Raw genomic sequence first — 18,609 nt, 5'->3', positions numbered from 1 at the left:
GACCGGCAGATGAGATATCATCGCCCCTGTGGTGGAGTTCGAACCATGGATGTCGTGGCATGGTACTGTGGGAACTTGTGGCTGCTACGGAATGTGAATAGTTATGGATCCGTTCTGTTGCCCTTCTTCGGTTTGCCCGCCTCCTGCCGCTCCTGGCCTCGTCAGTTTCGATTCAGATCTGCGTACGACGCGGGTGGGTTGTTGTCGTCATGGTTCGTTTCAGAAACGGAAGGATAGAATGCAGGAAAAAAAAAAAAAAAAAAGAAAATATATGATGTGGCCAGCGGGTTGGGCTGGGGAGGGGAGGTGCAGGTTTCATCTGTGTACGATCATCGACCGATCAACCGTCCATCACACGGTACTGAGGGTAGTTTTTGAAGAAGGGATCGCTAGAGAAGCAAGCCTTACCTTTTCTCTTGTTAGTTCCCAGGGGTGTGTGTTCCTGACCCTGGCCTGGGAGTGGCGGCGAGCGGCGATCATCCACGGTGCCTGGTTTCCCAGAAGCGGCAAACCAGGCATGATCGGTGATGATGACGATGACGATGACGCTGGCCATGACGATGGCGTGGATGAATGGATAAATGAATGGATAAATGAATGGATGAATGGAGTATCATATTATTTTAATATCCACCGTCCACAGGCCGCTTTGCAGGAGAAGGATAGACGGACAGTGTGGCCTCCCCCCGCCTGCGATGCATGGTTTGGCTGTATATGGACCATTATCAGGACGGGGGCTTGCTGCGAATATAGCATCAGTACGCACTGCGTAGTGGTGGTGGTGGTGGTTTTCTGTGGCAGGAGGGTGGTAAAGGGTGCAGACGGTCTGCGGCCATTGCAATCGTATCGTCACTGACTCTCTATCTAACATTATTGAGCTTTCCTACGCCTTTTGCCTTAAAAAATCGAATGCCCAGCCTGGCTATACAGGTGGGCAGTACGAATATGTATGTACTAGTATCGGTTTGTTGGGAAGTTGAGATGGTTTCCACGGCGGGATTTTTGAGTCGAGCTCTTCCTTAAAAGTCAGAATCTGGTAAATATGTATGTACAGTACATATACATGTACATGTAACTGTGGGTTGATATCAAGAAGAAGAATACGCAGCGAGGACACTCTCCCTCGTTTAAAGTTCTCTCCACCGCCAGATCTTTTGCACCTTTCAACCCTGCGTGATTGATAGATTCTCCAGTTACTTGACTACTTTACTGTCTTCCCTGCGCGCTAACACACCACAAGCATGCTAACCAGCTCGCTCTAGCTGGCGCCAGCGCAATCCACAAGTCCACGCCGCAGCAGCTATTCTCGAATCTCCCTTCCCTCCTCCCCAAATCTCTGCTCGCTCTGCTGCTTCTTCGTCTCTCTCCTTTCCTCCTTCAGTCGCTAATACCTCGCTGCCCTCATTGGCCGGCTTCGTGTTGTTCCTCAGGAGAAGGAAGATATACTACAAAGATACGCCCATCTTCCCCTCTAGCGCCTTCAACCCCTCCAATCACTACCCTCACTGCTCAGCATTCACGAACAACATTCTCGAAGCGACGGTCCGTAGTATAACCACGTCCTTGATACCCGCCCCCGTTTTTGGCATTCCCCTTTCATGCTCAATCTCGCCCGCAAGACTCTGCAGCGTGTGCCCAGCTTCCAGGATATTTTGCAAGGCAGAATGTCCCACCCAGATATGTGCGCAATTGCTCTCTTTTAGCTCTGTTCTTTCTTTTTTTCTTCCTTTCTTCTCTTTTTCTTCTGCTTCAATTATCACTAACTGGATGCCATCTGTATATATAGCTCGGTCGATGTCTTGGTCATCGGGGCTGGTCCCACTGGCCTAGGTGCTGCGAAGCGCCTCAATCAGATTGTACGAGTGGCTCCCAATTCACATATCCTCACTGGACGAGGAGATATGTATATATATAGAGAGAGAGTGAGAGAGAGAGACCGTTCAATTTCGCTTGCTGACTAAGTTAATTGTGTCCTTGAACAGGATGGACCATCTTGGATGATCGTGGACGCCAACGAGACCCCTGGCGGCCTGGCCTCTACAGATATTACCCCCGAGGGATTCGTGAGTTATACACTTCTTTTCCCTTGCTTTCTTTATTTTTTTCCATCAATTGATTAGCTTTCCTTGCTTAAAGAGTGATTAGCTATACTAACTAGCCTCAACCTCCCCCCCAAAATAGTTATACGATGTTGGCGGTCATGTAATCTTCTCCCACTACAAATACTTCGACGATTGCATCGATGAGGCCCTGCCCAAGGACGACGACTGGTACACCCACCAGCGCATTTCCTATGTCCGCTGCAAGGGCCTCTGGGTGCCCTACCCTTTCCAGAACAACATCTCCATGCTGCCCAAGGAGGACCAGGTCAAATGCTTGGATGGCATGATCGATGCCGCCCTGGAAGCCCGCGTGGCCAACACAAAGCCCAAGGACTTCGATGAGTGGATTCTCCGCATGATGGGGAGTGGCATTGCCGATTTGTTCATGCGCCCTTATAACTTCAAGGTCTGGGCTGTGCCGACGACTAAGGTGTGTGGAACTCGCCGCACCTTCCTTGTATCGAGGTTTTAACAAAAAGAAGAGCATTTGCGTCCCGCTAACCGCTATCAGATGCAATGCGCCTGGCTTGGCGAGCGTGTCGCGGCGCCAAATCTCAAGGCTGTGACCAGAAACGTCGTCCTGCAAAAGACCGCCGGCAACTGGGGTCCCAACGCGACATTCCGCTTCCCCGCCCGCGGTGGCACCGGCGGCATATGGATTGCAGTCGCAAACACCCTGCCCAAGGAAAACACTCGATTCGGCGAGCATGGCAAGGTCACCAAGGTTAATGCTGCCAGTAAGACCGTCGTGCTTGCCGATGGCACCACTGTCGGCTACCAGAAGCTCGTCTCTACCATGCAAGTAGACACGCTTGTCGAGCAGATGGGAGATAAAGAGTTGGTCGACCTGAGCATGGGCCTGTTCTACTCTTCCACCCATGTCATTGGTGTTGGCATCCGTGGTAAACGCCCAGAGAGAATCGGCGATAAGTGCTGGGTATGTCACTCTCTCACTTTTACCCTCTTTGTCCCTTCCCATATACCACCCCCCCTCCCCTATATACACCTCTGCTCTAACCCACAAACCCCAGCTCTACTTCCCTGAAGACAACTGCCCCTTCTACCGGGCCACAATCTTCTCCAACTACTCCCCCAACAACCAACCAGCCGCCGACAAACGACTCCCCACCCAGCAACTTGCCAACGGCTCCAAACCCCACAACCAAACCCCGCAGCCAGGTCCCTACTGGTCCATCATGCTCGAAGTCTCCGAATCGTCCCTCAAACCCGTCAACACCGCCACCCTCCTCGCAGACTCCATCCAGGGCCTCGTCAACACCGAGATGCTCCAGCCCACCGACGAGATCGTCTCGACCTACCACCGCCGCTTCGACCACGGCTACCCGACCCCGTCCCTCGAGCGCGAGGGCGTCCTCACCCAGCTCCTCCCGCGCCTGCAGGCGCAGGACATCTGGTCGCGCGGCCGCTTCGGCAGCTGGCGCTACGAGGTGGGCAACCAGGACCACTCGTTCATGCTTGGCGTGGAGGCCGTGGACAATATCGTCAACGGCGCCGTGGAGCTGACGTTGAATTATCCGGACTTCGTCAATGGGCGGCAGAATGGGGAGCGGAGGCTTGTGGATGGGGCGCAGTTGTTGGCGAAGAAGAGGGAGATGAATTAAACTTTTCTTCTTCTTCTCCTTCTCCTTCTTCTTCTTCCCCCCGCCCTTCCCCCTTCCCTTCCTTTTTTCTTGTTCGAAAGAGAGAGAGAAAAAAATATCAACAATATATGACGTCTTTAGAGCGGGGTTTATATTAAATAAATTAGCAATATACCGAATCATGGGGGGGCGAAGAAGGGGTTTGGGGGTTGTGGGTTGGGGTTGGGGTCGTTTTAAAAGTCGAAAGCAAGGGAAGGGCGCAGCAGAGAAAGAACCATTTTTTAAAAAAAACAAATCCTTTACAAATTTATAGTATAGAAATACATACATACACACACACACACACACATATATATATATATATATATATATATATATACATATGGGCGCTCTCTGGCTCCGCAGTTTTAGTGTGCATGTCAAGTACAGTCAGTTCATATATATCATATTCCATCCATCTCCTGAAGCAGAAAAGGAAGGGGGGGGTTGTTTCATCCGCTCGGTTGATTTGAATACGCATTCACATCCATATTTCATATATCATTTTAATCAGCTAGCTAATACAGATGTTCAACTTGGAGGAACAGAACAGAAGTGATTGTAATTTATTCACTCAAGCAGCATGAGAGAGGGAACAGAATGAGGGGGAAGAAAGAAGGAAAGAAAGAAAGGAAATAAACAATCATAGCCATAATGTTAAGACTCGGGCCTAGGAGAAAGAAACAAAAACAAACAAAGCATGCCGAACACAATGTAAATACAGAAAACTGTGGAAAAAAAACTATAGAAACACACATGGGTGCGAGGCGGTGCTGTTTGTTAATTAACCTGGCAATAGATAAAATGCTGCAGTGAATAGAAAATATGGAACTGAACAGAGAACTTAGAGTGGGGGAAATAAAACATCATGCGCAATCTGTAGAAATAACAAGAGGGGAGGGGAGGGGGTGAAGGAATTGAACAAGGAGAAGAATTTATGGGAGAATTTCAAAACTACTCCGGCACAACTCCAACTCCCTCCCCCCCTCTCTTCATCATTGACCATACATACTTATTTCACCTCACCGTCCTAAAAAAATAACCACGCAATGTGGAGAACACTCCCATTGCAAAGTGTAAACTGATGTCCTCGAATCCGGCTATGGAGCCTTAACCTCTCCTTCATTATTACCATCGCTGTGATGACCATATGCCGTGGTTGCCCTGCCAGAATGAATGGCAGGTCCGGCAGTAGAGCTGGGCTGCTGAATTTGCCAGGTCGTGCCCCGAGGTATCTCAGCCATTCCCGCAGGCAAGTGGATAGGTGCCATGGCCTGATTGTTCGTGTTATTATGTACTGCTTGATGACGTCGCTGCTGGAATACATAGCCATGCCCAGCCGTATACGCTGAAGCTAGCCTCGTAGCTGGAACAATATATTGTTGTTCGTGTTGCTGATTCAAACGGTAGGTTGGGACTACGGCCGGGCTTAGAGCCTAGTAAGTCCAGATTATTTAGTTAATCAGGCTCAATAGTGAATATATCAAATAAATTTGCATAACGGTTTAAACGGCAATAAAACACAAACTGACCGCGCTTGGGGTTACAGGGTTCCCAAAGATACTGCTAAGAGGAACGTGATAGTAATTTATGGCTGCATGTCGCTGTGGCATCGTATCCTGCAGCTGGTTTGCGGCAGTTGATACTGCGTATATGGGAACATTCGGCTGCTGGCTTAGCCATGGTGATGTACAGAAAATAGCGGTTCGCGTCACTTGCGGTAGCCCGGCGGCTTCCTGGGGAACTCTCTCGATATAAGGGATTTGATTTGCAATAGCTTGTGGTGCAATAAGAGGGATTTCGCCTGTGGGAACTACGGTGTTCGCTGATGTTATTGGATAGACTTGACCCAAGTTACTGGAGGTTGGCATCGTGTCAGCACCCTCCCTACTACCGGCCGGGACCGAAGGATATTGGTTTTGGTTCGCCGATCCATGCTGGGAGGCCGGGGGTGATAGAAAGGACTGCTGGTACATTTGAGCCAACATATCCTTCTCACAAGAGCAGCGCATATCGAATGAAGTAGCTAAATGTGTGTGTGCCAAATGGATAATGATAAGTAAGCACTTGATGACGCTGGAAAATATGAAATTCAATTAAAAGGAGAACGATTACGGAATTCATGAAGTGTGCAAAGCTGTGTAAAAAATGGACCTTCGAGGACTGCTATGGGCAAATGCAGGTATTTATACTCGGAAACCATGGCGCGTACATACCATTGAGAGATATTGAATCTAATCTGGAGAAAGAGAGTGAAGATGTCGCAGAAGTGTAGCTGCTATTTATCATTGCCGGGCGATTCCGCTGATTATGAAAAGCATTTTTGTTCAAAGACCTCCTAGCAGTAGTTCGATTGATGTCATTGCACCGAATAGCATCTTCGGTGGCCGGAGAATGCCCAAAGCCATAAGGATATAGATTGTTTCCGTTGGGTCTGCTTGTAATATTTCGGCTGCTGTTAGGGGTGGATAGGAAAAAGCCATCCTCAGTGTCACATTCTGAATCTGTACCCTGTGAATCTGAAAGTGGAGGCGTAGATGGTATGGATTGGCAGCATGGAGAGCTGCAGCGTGTGGAACCTGGAGGTATTGGATTTGGATTAATACATCCTAGAACCGAATGTATCTTGCTCGATCCTCCTGAATATGGAAAAACTTTTGAATGAAGTCCATCAGATTGCAAAAGAGCCAAGTCCGTCGGTACTGGGAGCGCGAATGATTTCATTTGGTAGTTGAGACCTGTTGAAATGTCATCTCCCCACTCCAGGCGCATGTTTCCACCAACCGACCTAGGGTACGAAGTAAATGGACCAAGCCACGTGGAGGGTGAAAGAAATGATGTGAAGCTCAATGTTATTGTGTCTAATTGCTCGGCCAATTGAACATCAGCGCTGGAGGATGGAAGCGCTTGAGGAGCCGGAGAGAGCTGAGGCTGTTCTGTTTGTGGATCGTCGGATGAGGTTTCACATTTGCGTTTCCCATTATTGAGGGCGGGAGAACTGTCACAATCATCAGGGCTACAATCTGTAAACTCCTCGAAGCTACTGGAGTCAGGGGCCATATACGGAGAATCCGTGGAGGGCGCCTCTGATGAGAACTGACGCCGTTGAAGTGGCGATACATGCGGATCTCCACCTTTTTCGAGAATTCGAGCAATCAGAATCCTCCGTACACATGAATAGATCTCGTCATCCGAGAGAATAATGGGAGTTGGTCGAAGTCGAAACATGGCTATGAGCCTTGCATGAGACTGTTATAATCCAACACAAGGATGTAACTAGAAGCTCAAAAGCGACAGAGAGTGATGAGTCGAAAGAACACCCTGGCCAAGCAAGGTGTAAAAGAAACAATGCAAAGAAAGCCATATCAACAAAGACCATGCAGAGGTCATGGCTACTTCCCGCCATATCAGATAGCCGTTATATTGTGCAAGAGCACTGGACGTTCCATAAGGCTGAAGTTCTATACAAGCGTGCAAACAAGCATGGCGAAGAAATAGGCCACGGGCGAGAACCCCTTGGTGATCTTGAGTGATAGATATCCAAGCCTAGGAAGATTCAACCGCATTATCCACTTGATTCGCTTTGTTGCAGAATGGGTCCGAGAAGACACCGCATCCAGCGCAAGCGTTATACTGCACGATTGAGGTTAGATCCTTCGCTGTATGCAGGTCTGAGACAAACTTGAACAGAATCGGGGTGCTATTAGTCAATATCTAGTGTATGCAATTGCATACTAGCAGACATCCCATTTGTTGCATCAAGGGTACGTGGTTTTTTTATCTCAGTTCTATCGCCATGGGCTGTGTTGGTGGCCAGCGCAAGACTCCTTGGTTGGGTTGACTTGGGCCGTAAAACAGAACGGTTATAATACGGTATGTAAATTACACAACCTTCATGGCTATGTTGGCTTCAATGACTTTATCGCAAAACCCAAAGGCTGGTAGTGGTATTGTATTATACGATACTGTCACATCGAATACCATTTCACCGCGAATATTGCCCTTCCTCAACCATCGCCGAGCCTCCAATATCTCACTCGAACCTCACACCCCAATCCCACCCTTGCCAGTCTCTCAGCTCAACTTCAACCTCATCTTACCTCGTTTCCCGTTTCAATTCTCTCGCTCTTTGTCTTTGCGCTCTGCGAAATCGCCATCTTTGGGAATCTGACTTCTCTCGACCCTCTGATTCCCCCTGGTTTGCTGCGGGACTGCGCCCAGGATTGTCCTTCTCTGGCTGCGACGTGCATCTGCCATGCCTTACCGGTCGTTCCAACAACCGGCGTAGTCTCTATTCTGTGAGACCACTCGTCCGGTTAATTATCTCACGTCTCCCTCTACTGCCACTCTCCTCCCGGTGGTTGCCTGCCCTCCTGTTTCACTTGGCTGCCACAGCGCTCCCACCCACTCGTTTCCGCACCTTTCTCTATCCTGCACGCAACTCTACCTAGCCAGCCCCCACCTTGCCATGGATGGGGATTTAAGCCTGTCGCAATCCTTTGGGGGCCTGCGGATTGCGAATCCGGACGACTCCTCCGTCAAGTCGATAGACAAGACTCCAAGTTCTGCTGGTACATCCACTCATCCTCCCCGATCCCAATCGCCCACCAGAGTCGAGGAACAAATTCCGTCCCATCCTGAGATAAACACCCATTCGTCCTCCAAACCCCAAGACTCTTTCCCCAAGACCCAGAGCAACAGATTGTCCGTGGGATATGGATATCAGAACCCTTTACCCACCCAGCAGCAGCAATATTCCACGTATGCTACTCCAACATCTCAGACCCCAAGCCCCTCCACCCCCCAAAGTGCGGGGCGTCCACCGTCAACATACCATACACAGCCTCTGACCAATGGGTCGTCTTCAAATCTTGCTCCTAAGGAGGGATATCGACTTCGTACGGAGTCATCCGCTTCTTCTACGTCCGACAGTCAATCACGATCGGATTCTCGTGGTGGATCCGCAGCTCTTCAAGCCGGAGTCCCAGTGCGAGACAGTAGCCATTCTGAGAGATCATACATCCAGACGCAGTTTCACAGCGGCAGCTCCCCACTGCCACCGAGGCGGAGCTCTCGAGTAACACATCATAACGGCACTTCCCCGCTCTCTGGCTCTCCGTACGGCCTCGAGGGTGTCGGGCTTTCAAGTAGTGAAGAATGGCAGGAGCGTGGGGCAGCCGTGGGTGTACGACAAGAAATTGACGCAAATGGCAAACCCGTTTCGAGATTCGTGAAGAAAGGCGTTAGAGATTTCTCCTTTGGCCGCACACTCGGTGAGGGATCATACAGTACAGTCGTTGCGGCTACGGACCGCCAAACCTTGAAAGAATACGCCATAAAGATACTCGACAAACGGCATATTATTAAGGAAAAGAAAGTGAAGTATGTTAACATCGAGAAGGATACATTAAACAGATTGACCGATCATCCTGGTGTTGTTCGATTATACTATACATTCCAGGATGAGCGATCCCTTTATTTTGTCCTCGACCTTGCGAGTGGAGGAGAGCTATTAGGTGTGTTGAAGCGGATGTCATCGTTTGACGAAGAATGCACTAGATTCTACGGGGCGCAGATTCTTGATACAATTGACTACATGCACAGGCGCGGAGTTATTCATCGAGATCTAAAACCAGAAAACGTGCTACTTGACAGCCAGATGCACGTGAAAATCACTGACTTTGGCACAGCTAAAATACTGGATCGTCCAAAACGACAGGAAGAGAATTCGAGTGGTATCCCACAGATGGACTCTGACGGTGCTGATCGGGATCGGGCCAACTCTTTTGTGGGAACTGCTGAGTATGTCAGTCCGGAGCTTCTCACAGACAAGAGTGCCTACAAGGCAAGTGATTTGTGGGCTTTTGGATGTATCATCTACCAATTAATAGCTGGACGACCTCCGTTCAAAGCTGCGAATGAATATCAAACGTTTCAAAAAATTGTTGGCCTTGAGTATGAATTCCCTCCCGGATTTCCATCAGTTGCGCGAGATTTGGTGGAACGGTTACTTGTTCTTGATCCGTCGAGGCGCTTGCAAATGGAACACATTAAAAACCATGAATTTTTCGATGGCATCGTTTGGGGTCGTGGTCTTTGGAAACAAAAAGCACCGCGTTTAAAGCCATATGTTCCGCCACCACCAGAGCCAATTAAACTCAACGGTTCCAGTAAGGACGACAGTTTCCCCCCAAACATCACAAAGGGTTTTGGATCTTCAGGCAACTCAGGGAGCGCAAGGCCGTATCCACGCCTGGTTACCGATCTCCCACCTCCTTCCCAACTTGATATTGAGTGGTCTCCTGTCTTGACTCGAACCAACGAGCGTATATTGAAAATGGGCAATTTAACTGTTCTTTCTTCCCCCGCTCCTCACAATGGGCACACAAAAGGTGGGCATGGCGATGGTGATGCTCCCAAGAAATTTTCGCGATTTTTTGGAGGAAACACGACCAAGAAGCGTCAGCGGTTAGTTATGGTTACCTCTGCTGGTCGTGTCATTATTGTGCCTGCTGGTGGAGGAGAGAAGAAAGCAAAAATGGATATCTCTCTCCTAGCCCCCGGCGCACAATATCGAAGCACCACCGATGCGAAAGGTTATTCATCGTGGGTAGTAGATACGGTAAGAACCATTCACTAGTTAATTATAGTTTGATCGTTTGTTGATTTAAGTATCCCGATTTCTACAGCGCGAGAAACACTACGTTTTTGAAGATGCAAGGCCATTGTCATCGGATCTTGCAGCATCTGCTCTCTCTACACAAGAATGGATCGATATACTAGATCGTGCCAAAGAGCTGGCCCAATTCCAAACGTCGAATAGTCCTTACGGCGATGATGCCTTGAGGGATCTATCGTCTGGCGTTTCTAGCCATGCCAACACTATTGACCATTCCGATGATTTCTCCGCCAACGTCAATGCGTCCCAAGCAAGTGGAAGAGCCATGCTTGTCAAACATCATGCCACAGGCGATTCGGAATCTGTGAAGGGAAAAAAGCGATTCAGCCGACGCCATTCGAAGAACGGATTGTCCGCTGTCTTCTGACACTATTTTTCTATTCAGCCTTGCATTTGAACGAACTACAGAAACTCCACATCCAACCCACCAAGTGCAAAACGGGTTGGCTGGGTTTTCAGGTTGTCCATTTGGCGTTTCCCGATAACACAAAAGCTTCACTATATTTGCATATTGAACAGGTTTGAAGTCTCACGTCCTCTTCTGCGTGGTTCTGTTTTTGTTCCTTTTCCGCCATGTCTTCTTTATTTCCTCACCATCCATACTTTCAGGCATTGCACAGCGTATACAGCCCACACTCACACCGTTTATATACTCTTCTCTGCTTTCTCTTATCTTCTCATCTTCTCATATTTGTCTTGTCTCAACCAAATCTGGTTGAGCTATTTTTCCTTCTGATTTTTCTCCTTCCTACTATTTTAATTCATGATCAATCATTTTATTTTTCTTCTCACACCGTTCTAGCGATGATTTATGAATTCTCTTTACCCGCTGTTCGCCAAATTCCGTCTTGGTTATTTTCATGTTTGGCGAAGCGTTTTAGTGAAGCGTTGTTAAGTTTATCCAGCAACCCGTTTCCTTCTTCCCCCATTTTCCCCGCCTTTATTTTTATTGCTTCTTATCTACTTTGCATTTTTGGCTGGAAATATATCACATTCATTTTTCCCAAGTGAGGCTTTGATGATGTGGGTTGTGGGTACCACAGCATATATATTATTTCTCTGCGCCTCTTTTATTGCCAGTCATTGCTTTTCCTTTTATTCCCTTCCTTTGGCCCCCATCTTTCCTTTCAAACTTCTCTGATGCGCGCGTGTTTGTATGTTATGCGCAGACATTGTTATCTTGGAAAATGGTTGTAGGCGCCTTTTAGCTCCTTGTTAGTTACGTTACGTGTTTGATTTTTCTGTTCTACTTCTCTGCTTCAACTTTTTTCTCAATTCCCATGATACACCCATACAGTACAAGTTCATCTTATATCTGATGTCGCTATATTTTTCGCTATATACTTTATTTATTTTTTTAGATCTAGGGAATATTTCCGAAGGGAAAGTTTGCTTCTGACATTACCCCGCTGGATTCTCTATTTTTCATTTTCGACTCTTGGTAATTAGGGTTTCGCTCCCCGCATCATCATTTATTCTATTTTTCCTCTTTCTCTATCTTAATTTGTTTTTCGTTTGATAAAAATACCTGATTTGATAATGTATCCCTTTCTATACGTCTTCTACATCTCTTCCCTGCGGATCGGATGTATAAGAGAAAAAGCAACACGAAAGACTTTCATTTTCCCTGAATTGCATCTACTTTTACAGCTGGTAGGCTATTTATTATGTTGCTAACATGGATGACCATATTTTCCTTTGGATGTAAAAAGTTATTATGCTAGATACAGTTTGTATAAATTCGAGGCCTTTGCATGTAGTTGCCGCGATGATTCATAATAGTATTCTCAGTAAACATAGTTACATATCAGAATTTGCTTGCTAAAAGTTGAAACTTAACCATGGGATGTTTCAACTTCCTGCGAACCCCGTAGTTTCATGCGAGTGAGGTCATTGCTGGTTTGTTCCAAGATGCAGCAAGCCGGGGTCCCCGTCTCCGTCTGCCTGGGTTCGTCTGCAAGATATTCTGTCTTTAGAACAGGCTTGTCTCACATGCGAAGGAGAAGAGGCAAAACATCCCAGCTCATGCCCGCCTGTCATTGCTGTCATTTCCGTCAAGAGCGTTTCCCGCGCAGCGATAGGGCAAGCAGACGGTGTCCTGGTGGCTGAAGAGCATCGCCACCCAGCTGGTCTAGTGCGGTATCTGGGAGGTTTATTCTTCATGTATGGACAGCTGGAGATGGAGGACGGAGGCTGAGCAGGTTTGCGGTTTGAGCTCTTCTTCGTCCTCGTGCTATGGCTATTTCTCTGCGATGTTCTTTTGAGAGCAGTGGAGCGATGCCTGGCTCTCGTTTGTCTGTGGACTTCCCCTTGTCTGTGTAGTTCTCGAGGAGCAACACTCGTCCCTGGGCCCTAGCGTGGCTAATCGTAAGATTAGCTGCTCGTTATCCACTATCAACCAAAGCGGGATGCGGAGGCGAGACGCTGGTCTGGAACTAAAACCGCGAAAAGCTGCACTAAAACCACTGTTGCTGGGTCCATCTCGCGTTTGCTCTCTGTCCAATCCCACTGTTTCGTGAGAATCTCCTGGTTGTGTTGAGGAGTGAACTCGCCTGAGAAGCATTTGAACACGCGAGGAACGGGATTCTGCTGCTACTGGGCGATATCGCATCGTCCAGCCTGCCATCGCCTTCGTGGCTGTCTATGACATCTCTCTTCGTGCCTCCAGGTCGAGGATCCCTCTATCTTGGCTCTCTTTTGTCTCCTAGGAGCAGATGACATTTTTATCTATTCTCCCTTGTACGCACAAAAACATATATGTCATGTGCGTTCTCTCGATGCGATGCTCCATCACTCCCGGCCTTCAATAAATCGAGTCTCCTCCAACGCCCCCGAGCCTCGAACAATAACAAGAACAACAGCATCATCAGCCTCCCCAACATCACCTGCAACCATAGACATGGTATCTCACCCAGACGTTCCCACCCGTGTCGTAGCTACAGTCCCCGCTCCCGCCTCCGTCGCCTCCTCCTCACGCGTCTCGCACTCCCAGCGCCGTCACCATAGCCATTCTTACTCCCACCACAATCATTCCCGCTCCGGTCGCTCACACCATGGAGGTTCCACTCACCAACCTCTCAACCAATTCCCCATCTTCGCCGCAACGGGAGATGTCGAGATCGTCATCCGTGCGTCAACTCAAGAAAAGCGTTATTTACTTCATAGGCTGATTCTGGCACGCTGTTCGGGATTTTTTGATGCAGGCACGAGTGAAGAGTGGTCGCGGTCCCAGGCGTTGAGGGAGGCGCAGATGTTGGAGGGGGTTGAAAATGCTGCTAATACTGCTGCTATTACGAATGGGATTGAGAATGGGAATTCTACTACGGAACACGGGCTAGCGATTATTACTGATGAGGATGCGGCCGGGGCAGGGGCCGGGGAAGAACGTGTTGCGCATCACCGTCGTGCATCGTCGGCTCCTACAAAGACTCGGTGGAGGTATGAATTGGATTGGGTCAATAGGGAGGAAGATGAGATGCCGATTCTTGTGCAGAAGGTGAGATGATAATTTCGTTCATGTGGAAAATACATGCGAATACGCACGCCTGTGTATACTGATGTCTCCGCAGCCCGCATCCCAAAACAACTCGATATTCGGCGGAAGCTATCGCCCACCCAAGCCCCCACCCGCCCGTACGAAACCTCCCCCGCCCCAACAGGGCTTCTTCCGCTCCATCACAAGCCTCACCGGAATCCAATCCGCTCTCCATCTTCCAAGCACTGCCACATCAACTGCGGCAACAAAACCTGCCATCGAAGACGGCCCCCTTGACCCAACCATCCGAGACTATGACAACCTCTTCCGCATTTTCTATAACTACCCCCCACAACTCAACGCCATAAACATCGCCTCCGCCTACTCAGAATGTAAATCTCTTCTAAACCTCGCAGACATGTATGACGCGCTCCCTGTTGTCGGACCCCGTGTCGACCATCACCTCCTGCGCTTCTCATCCCGTCTCTACAAACAAATCGCAAAGTACCCCCCCAGCTACCTACGACTAGGTTACCTGGCACGAAGCCACGTAATATTCGCAGAGGCCCTAATCCACGTTGTGGGCCAATGGCCAGCTGCGCTACCGCATTTGGGCCAGGGGTCATACTCACCCCTACCCGATCCCGTGCTAGATCTCATCGAGGATAAGGTTGAGGACATGGAAGAGTTGAAAGCGCGCGTTGAGGGGAAGTTGTTCCGATTGTCGCTGACGACGTCCAGAGGAGAGCGGGTTAGCCCTTCCAATGCATATCTGGATTGGCTTGCGGTATCACTTTTTCGGCAGTGGCTAGTGGAGAATACAACGCCGCCTCCGGCTGGGATTTTGAAGACATTGCCGTCGCAGTCGCAATCCCGGGGAGGAGGAGATGGTGGTGGTGGTGGTGGAGGGAGTAGCAACTATCATAATAATAATGGTTCTGTCGCGACGAACAATGGCTACGGCAATACTACCACCATCACAGCGTCGAGTTCCAATAATAACAGCAATTCTACACCGACAACTACAACCACCACCACCACCATGACCATGGCCAGCGCGGGCGCTGCTAATAATAAACACTATAACCAAATCTCAAACCCTTCCCCTTACTCTCCCGGCCGTACATACCGCCTCATCGGCTCCCCTTCAAACCAAGCCTACCTCCCGCACGACGAATTAAAGAGATTTCTCAAGCAGTCACATACACACTCGCATGACTCTCTTTACTCGCGCGAGAATCTGAAGAGGTTCGAGCGCAAGATGGACGAGATTAAGCGGTTGGCGAGGGAAATTGTGAAGCCTCTCATGCGGAATTTTCTGGAGTTGGACTTGAGGAGTTTGAGCGGCAACGGCGGTGGCGGTGGCTTGAGTGCCGGAACAGACGATGCTGGAGGAGGCGTGTTGCTGCCGTATCTGACATGTACAAGAGTTGAGGAGGGGGACTATCCGTGGGACTGAGTGATGTGTATTGCTCTGCTTTGGCAGAATCCCTGTTGGGAAGGGCTGAGTTGGGTTGAAGTGAGGTGGAGTAAGGTGAGAGTGAGCGTGGGAGTGAGCGTGAGGGTGAGGGTGTATATTTCTATGCATAATGATGCACGTTTATTACATTTTTCTCCTTGTCTCTTATTCTAACCTATTATTCTTTTAACTTTTAAAGGTTTCTTTACTATCCCTAATGTGGACGATATTACCCTCAACTTTTGTTTCCCTTCTTATTTCTGCATCATTTCTCTCTTGGACAGAGATTGAGTCTCAACTTTTTTTTTTCTCTTCATTTTCCTCTCCCATTTGTTATTCTTTTGTGTCATTTCTAATTGCATGTGTTTTCACCCCCCCCCCAACCTGCCCACGAAACGAATTATATGATATATTCCCCCCCTTGTTTTCCCTTCTCTTCTCATCCCTCTGCAAATACAACTTCCTACCTTTTATCATTTCCCTTTCATCTTTTCCTTCTTGATGACTGAAACGCGGCGTAAATGACCATTTCTTCTCTTCTTTTCGTTTTTTGCACTTTCGCTTTATATATGCACATGATGACTTCACAATACAGCAGGGAGATTGATAGTGAACTTGAAATACCTCGGTATATATATATATATATATTTATATATTTATATACCTGGGCAGTTAATTAGGCAGTTGATCAGTTACGCAGCATTAATGGATGTGTATATAGATGGATCTAGGTGTATTGGAAGGCGCCAACGGAAATACAGGGAGGAGCGCGGTGGAATGTAAAATATCAACGTGGTTATGTGTTGTATTTATGCTAACTCCTCCTCATGCCCTGTACTGTAGTTCCATCCCCAAGTTCGCTAGGGGCTAGGGGAGAAGACGAAATGCATCTTTTCTATAATTCTGTCGTACATTTTTGAGAGTATCATGATTTTTGTACACTTCCCAATGTTATTATATATATACATACGTAGCACGGCCAATTCTATGACATGTATCAGAACGGAAAAAAAAAAAAAAAAAAACAGCTGTCCACCATTCAATGTAACTTCCGCATATCGTACAAATTCAAAAATCCAAAATCTCCTCACCTGTCACTTCCGAATAACTCCAACCTCCAATTAACTATCATCCTTCCCCCCCAATAACCCCTTTACCCCCCATCCACCCCCTCAAAACGTCCGGCAACACCACAACCCCCCTGTTCTCATCCCATCCGTGCTCCAACAACGCCGCAATAATCCTCGGGACAGCCATTGCTGTTCCATTCACTGTATGCGGGAATTTTCCGGCACCGCCAGCCATATCAGATTTAAGCCTCGTCCCTAGCCGTCTCGTTTGGTAATCTGTGCAGTTGGAGGCGGAGGTAACCTCACCCCAGCCCGATTCCACGCTGATGTCCTTAGCTATGGTGGCATTGCTGGTGCTAAGTCCATCGTGGGGGGAAGGCGACGCCATCCTGGAAGGAAACAGGACTTCTATATCACGCTTGCGAGCGGCGCTGGCTCCGAGATCATGCGCGGGCATCTCCAGGACGCGACAGGGCAGGTTGAGCGCGGTGAGGATTCGGTCTGCAGCGCGAGGATTTCGTCGAAGAGGGTTGTCGCTGTTACCGTCCCAGCCGGTGTTTGGCGGCGGAAAGTGTCGGTACCGGTTCCACCAGCACCAGCACCCAGCAGGATCCGGCATCGCCACCCAAATAACTCCACCTTTCGTAAACTTCATGAACACGATACAACCCTCGCGTAATCCCGCCCCTCGCGCGCCTTCCCTCGGCTCTTATAACACCCGGCTTGACCCCCCACCATCCTCACGGGGTAACTGGTTCCCCCTTCCCCCTTCCCCCCCATCTCCCTGCCCCGCAAATATTCGCCGCAAGCGGAATCTCCCGCTGTGCCCGCTAGACACCCGCGCGGGCCTGCCACGCGCTACATCTCTCTCACTCTGCTCAATATGATATATTTGCTGTTCGTTATGCGCATCGCGTGGTTGGAAGCCACATGCATGGGCGATGTGCGAGTAGACGAGGGAGGGTGGGGAGACCGCTTGCCAACCCCGCCGAATGGCGACGCTGAGCGCGAACTGGATTAGGGCTTGTTCGAGCAAGGCAGCTTCGTTGGTTAAATAGTACCAGCCCCAGCCGCTGGTAAGGGAGGCGCTGGTGAAGTTTAGGAGATTGAGGGTTGTGCCGATTGTGACATGGGAGGTGGTGTGGGTTGGTAAGTTTGCGGGTTTGTCCGGGTCATAGTTTATGTAGTTTACGATGCGAGGTTCGGCGCCTGGTGGTGTTTCGGTGCTGGTAAGGTTTGGGAGGGAGAGGGCGAGACGTTCAATTTCTTTGGTGTGGGATGCGCGGGTTGTTGTTAGGTGGTGGGATTTGTCCTTTAGATGTTGTGCGGAAAGTCGGAGGGCGGAAAGTTCTTCTTTCGCTTTTGTTTCTTGATTCTGTTGTACTCTTGGATCTGCATTGTGTGGGTCTGAGGAATTGGCCATGAGCTGTGCAATGGCGGACTCTATCTGTTTTATCTTGCGTTGCGGTTCCCGCAGGGTGTCTTGAAGCTCGCGGCACTCAGTGGAGAGGCGTTGGATCTCGTACGGGTATCGGGACAGGTCATGGTAGTTGCGGGCGATGCAGTTTTCGGAGTAGAGAGAGGCATTTTCGCGGATGTGCTTGATGTCAGGTGTAGGTTTTGGTGCTGTAGGTGGGCGGGATGAGTTGTTCGCTCCTGCGGATGACAAGTTGCGACAGGAGCTAGAGAAGGAACGCCGGAGTAGTGATGGGGTGGTGAGAGTTCGTCGGGTATGGAGCCTGCAGCTGAGATATACACAGGGATTCCTCAGCACAGCCATTTGAGGTGGTGGCATGGTGCGAAGAGCGAGGTGGATGTTGTTGAAGAAGATATGGAAGATGGAAGGTTTTGCCAGCCGTGTTGCGGTTGGCCGGTTTAAGCGCCTGCGGTGGGGCCGCGGGACCAACCGAACAAGCAAGGTCCTCGGGCGCTAATAGCCGCGCTATAACCACGTTCCAGGCTCTTTATCCCCAGCCATGGGTAAACATTGAGGCTTCTGGTCCTTCTTCGCCTTCAAACGGGGGTTTGGTGGGTGCTAGGACTCGCGCGTCGCTGTTGCTCAACCGACTTGCAGAGCATTTCGGCCTGACCAGAGTACGAATATATACGTTGCTTTACCTAAGCTACTACAATGGGACAACTCTAAGCGCACGAAACGAAATAATGGTGCCACCATTCATAGAA

At 49.1% G+C, this 18,609-nt stretch overlaps 5 protein-coding genes across 5 annotated transcripts; 3 read left to right on the top strand and 2 right to left on the bottom strand.

Moving 5' to 3' along the window:
* Nucleotides 1–1,087: 1,087 nt before the first annotated feature.
* On the top strand, nucleotides 1,088–3,724 carry HCBG_03936 (UDP-galactopyranose mutase; the record flags this gene model as incomplete). The annotated part of the gene is made up of 6 exons (XM_045430985.1): nucleotides 1,088–1,681; nucleotides 1,787–1,856; nucleotides 1,983–2,063; nucleotides 2,182–2,532; nucleotides 2,614–3,039; nucleotides 3,134–3,724. 6 exons carry the CDS (start codon nucleotides 1,599–1,601, stop codon nucleotides 3,722–3,724), a joined length of 1,602 nt encoding a protein of 533 aa, XP_045289128.1.
* Nucleotides 3,725–4,842: 1,118 nt separating this feature from the next.
* Nucleotides 4,843–7,899, bottom strand: HCBG_03935 (uncharacterized protein; the record flags this gene model as incomplete). The annotated part of the gene is made up of 7 exons (XM_045430984.1): nucleotides 4,843–5,178; nucleotides 5,275–5,599; nucleotides 5,742–5,768; nucleotides 6,253–6,321; nucleotides 6,531–6,876; nucleotides 7,354–7,375; nucleotides 7,843–7,899. The coding sequence occupies 7 exons, from the start codon at nucleotides 7,897–7,899 to the stop codon at nucleotides 4,843–4,845; spliced, it is 1,182 nt and encodes a 393-aa protein (XP_045289127.1).
* Nucleotides 7,900–8,210: 311 nt separating this feature from the next.
* Nucleotides 8,211–11,426, top strand: HCBG_03934 (3-phosphoinositide-dependent protein kinase; the record flags this gene model as incomplete). Its single annotated transcript, XM_045430983.1, has 2 exons — nucleotides 8,211–10,364; nucleotides 10,432–11,426. 2 exons carry the CDS (start codon nucleotides 8,211–8,213, stop codon nucleotides 10,786–10,788), a joined length of 2,511 nt encoding a protein of 836 aa, XP_045289126.1.
* Nucleotides 11,427–13,320: 1,894 nt separating this feature from the next.
* HCBG_03933 (uncharacterized protein) lies at nucleotides 13,321–15,355 on the top strand (the record flags this gene model as incomplete). The annotated part of the gene is made up of 2 exons (XM_045430982.1): nucleotides 13,321–13,917; nucleotides 13,991–15,355. The coding sequence occupies 2 exons, from the start codon at nucleotides 13,321–13,323 to the stop codon at nucleotides 15,353–15,355; spliced, it is 1,962 nt and encodes a 653-aa protein (XP_045289125.1).
* A 584-nt stretch (nucleotides 15,356–15,939) lies between these two features.
* Nucleotides 15,940–18,220, bottom strand: HCBG_03932 (seryl-tRNA synthetase; the record flags this gene model as incomplete). Its single annotated transcript, XM_045430981.1, has 4 exons — nucleotides 15,940–15,979; nucleotides 16,326–16,340; nucleotides 16,524–17,064; nucleotides 17,299–18,220. 4 exons carry the CDS (start codon nucleotides 18,218–18,220, stop codon nucleotides 15,940–15,942), a joined length of 1,518 nt encoding a protein of 505 aa, XP_045289124.1.
* Nucleotides 18,221–18,609: the final 389 nt, after the last annotated feature.

Source organism: Histoplasma capsulatum (genome assembly GCF_000150115.1).
Source record: "Histoplasma capsulatum G186AR genomic scaffold supercont2.4, whole genome shotgun sequence".
Lineage (NCBI taxonomy): Eukaryota > Fungi > Ascomycota > Eurotiomycetes > Onygenales > Ajellomycetaceae > Histoplasma > Histoplasma capsulatum.
The sequence above is the reverse complement of the archived record's forward strand: the minus strand, read 5'-3'. Positions and strand labels throughout refer to the sequence as shown.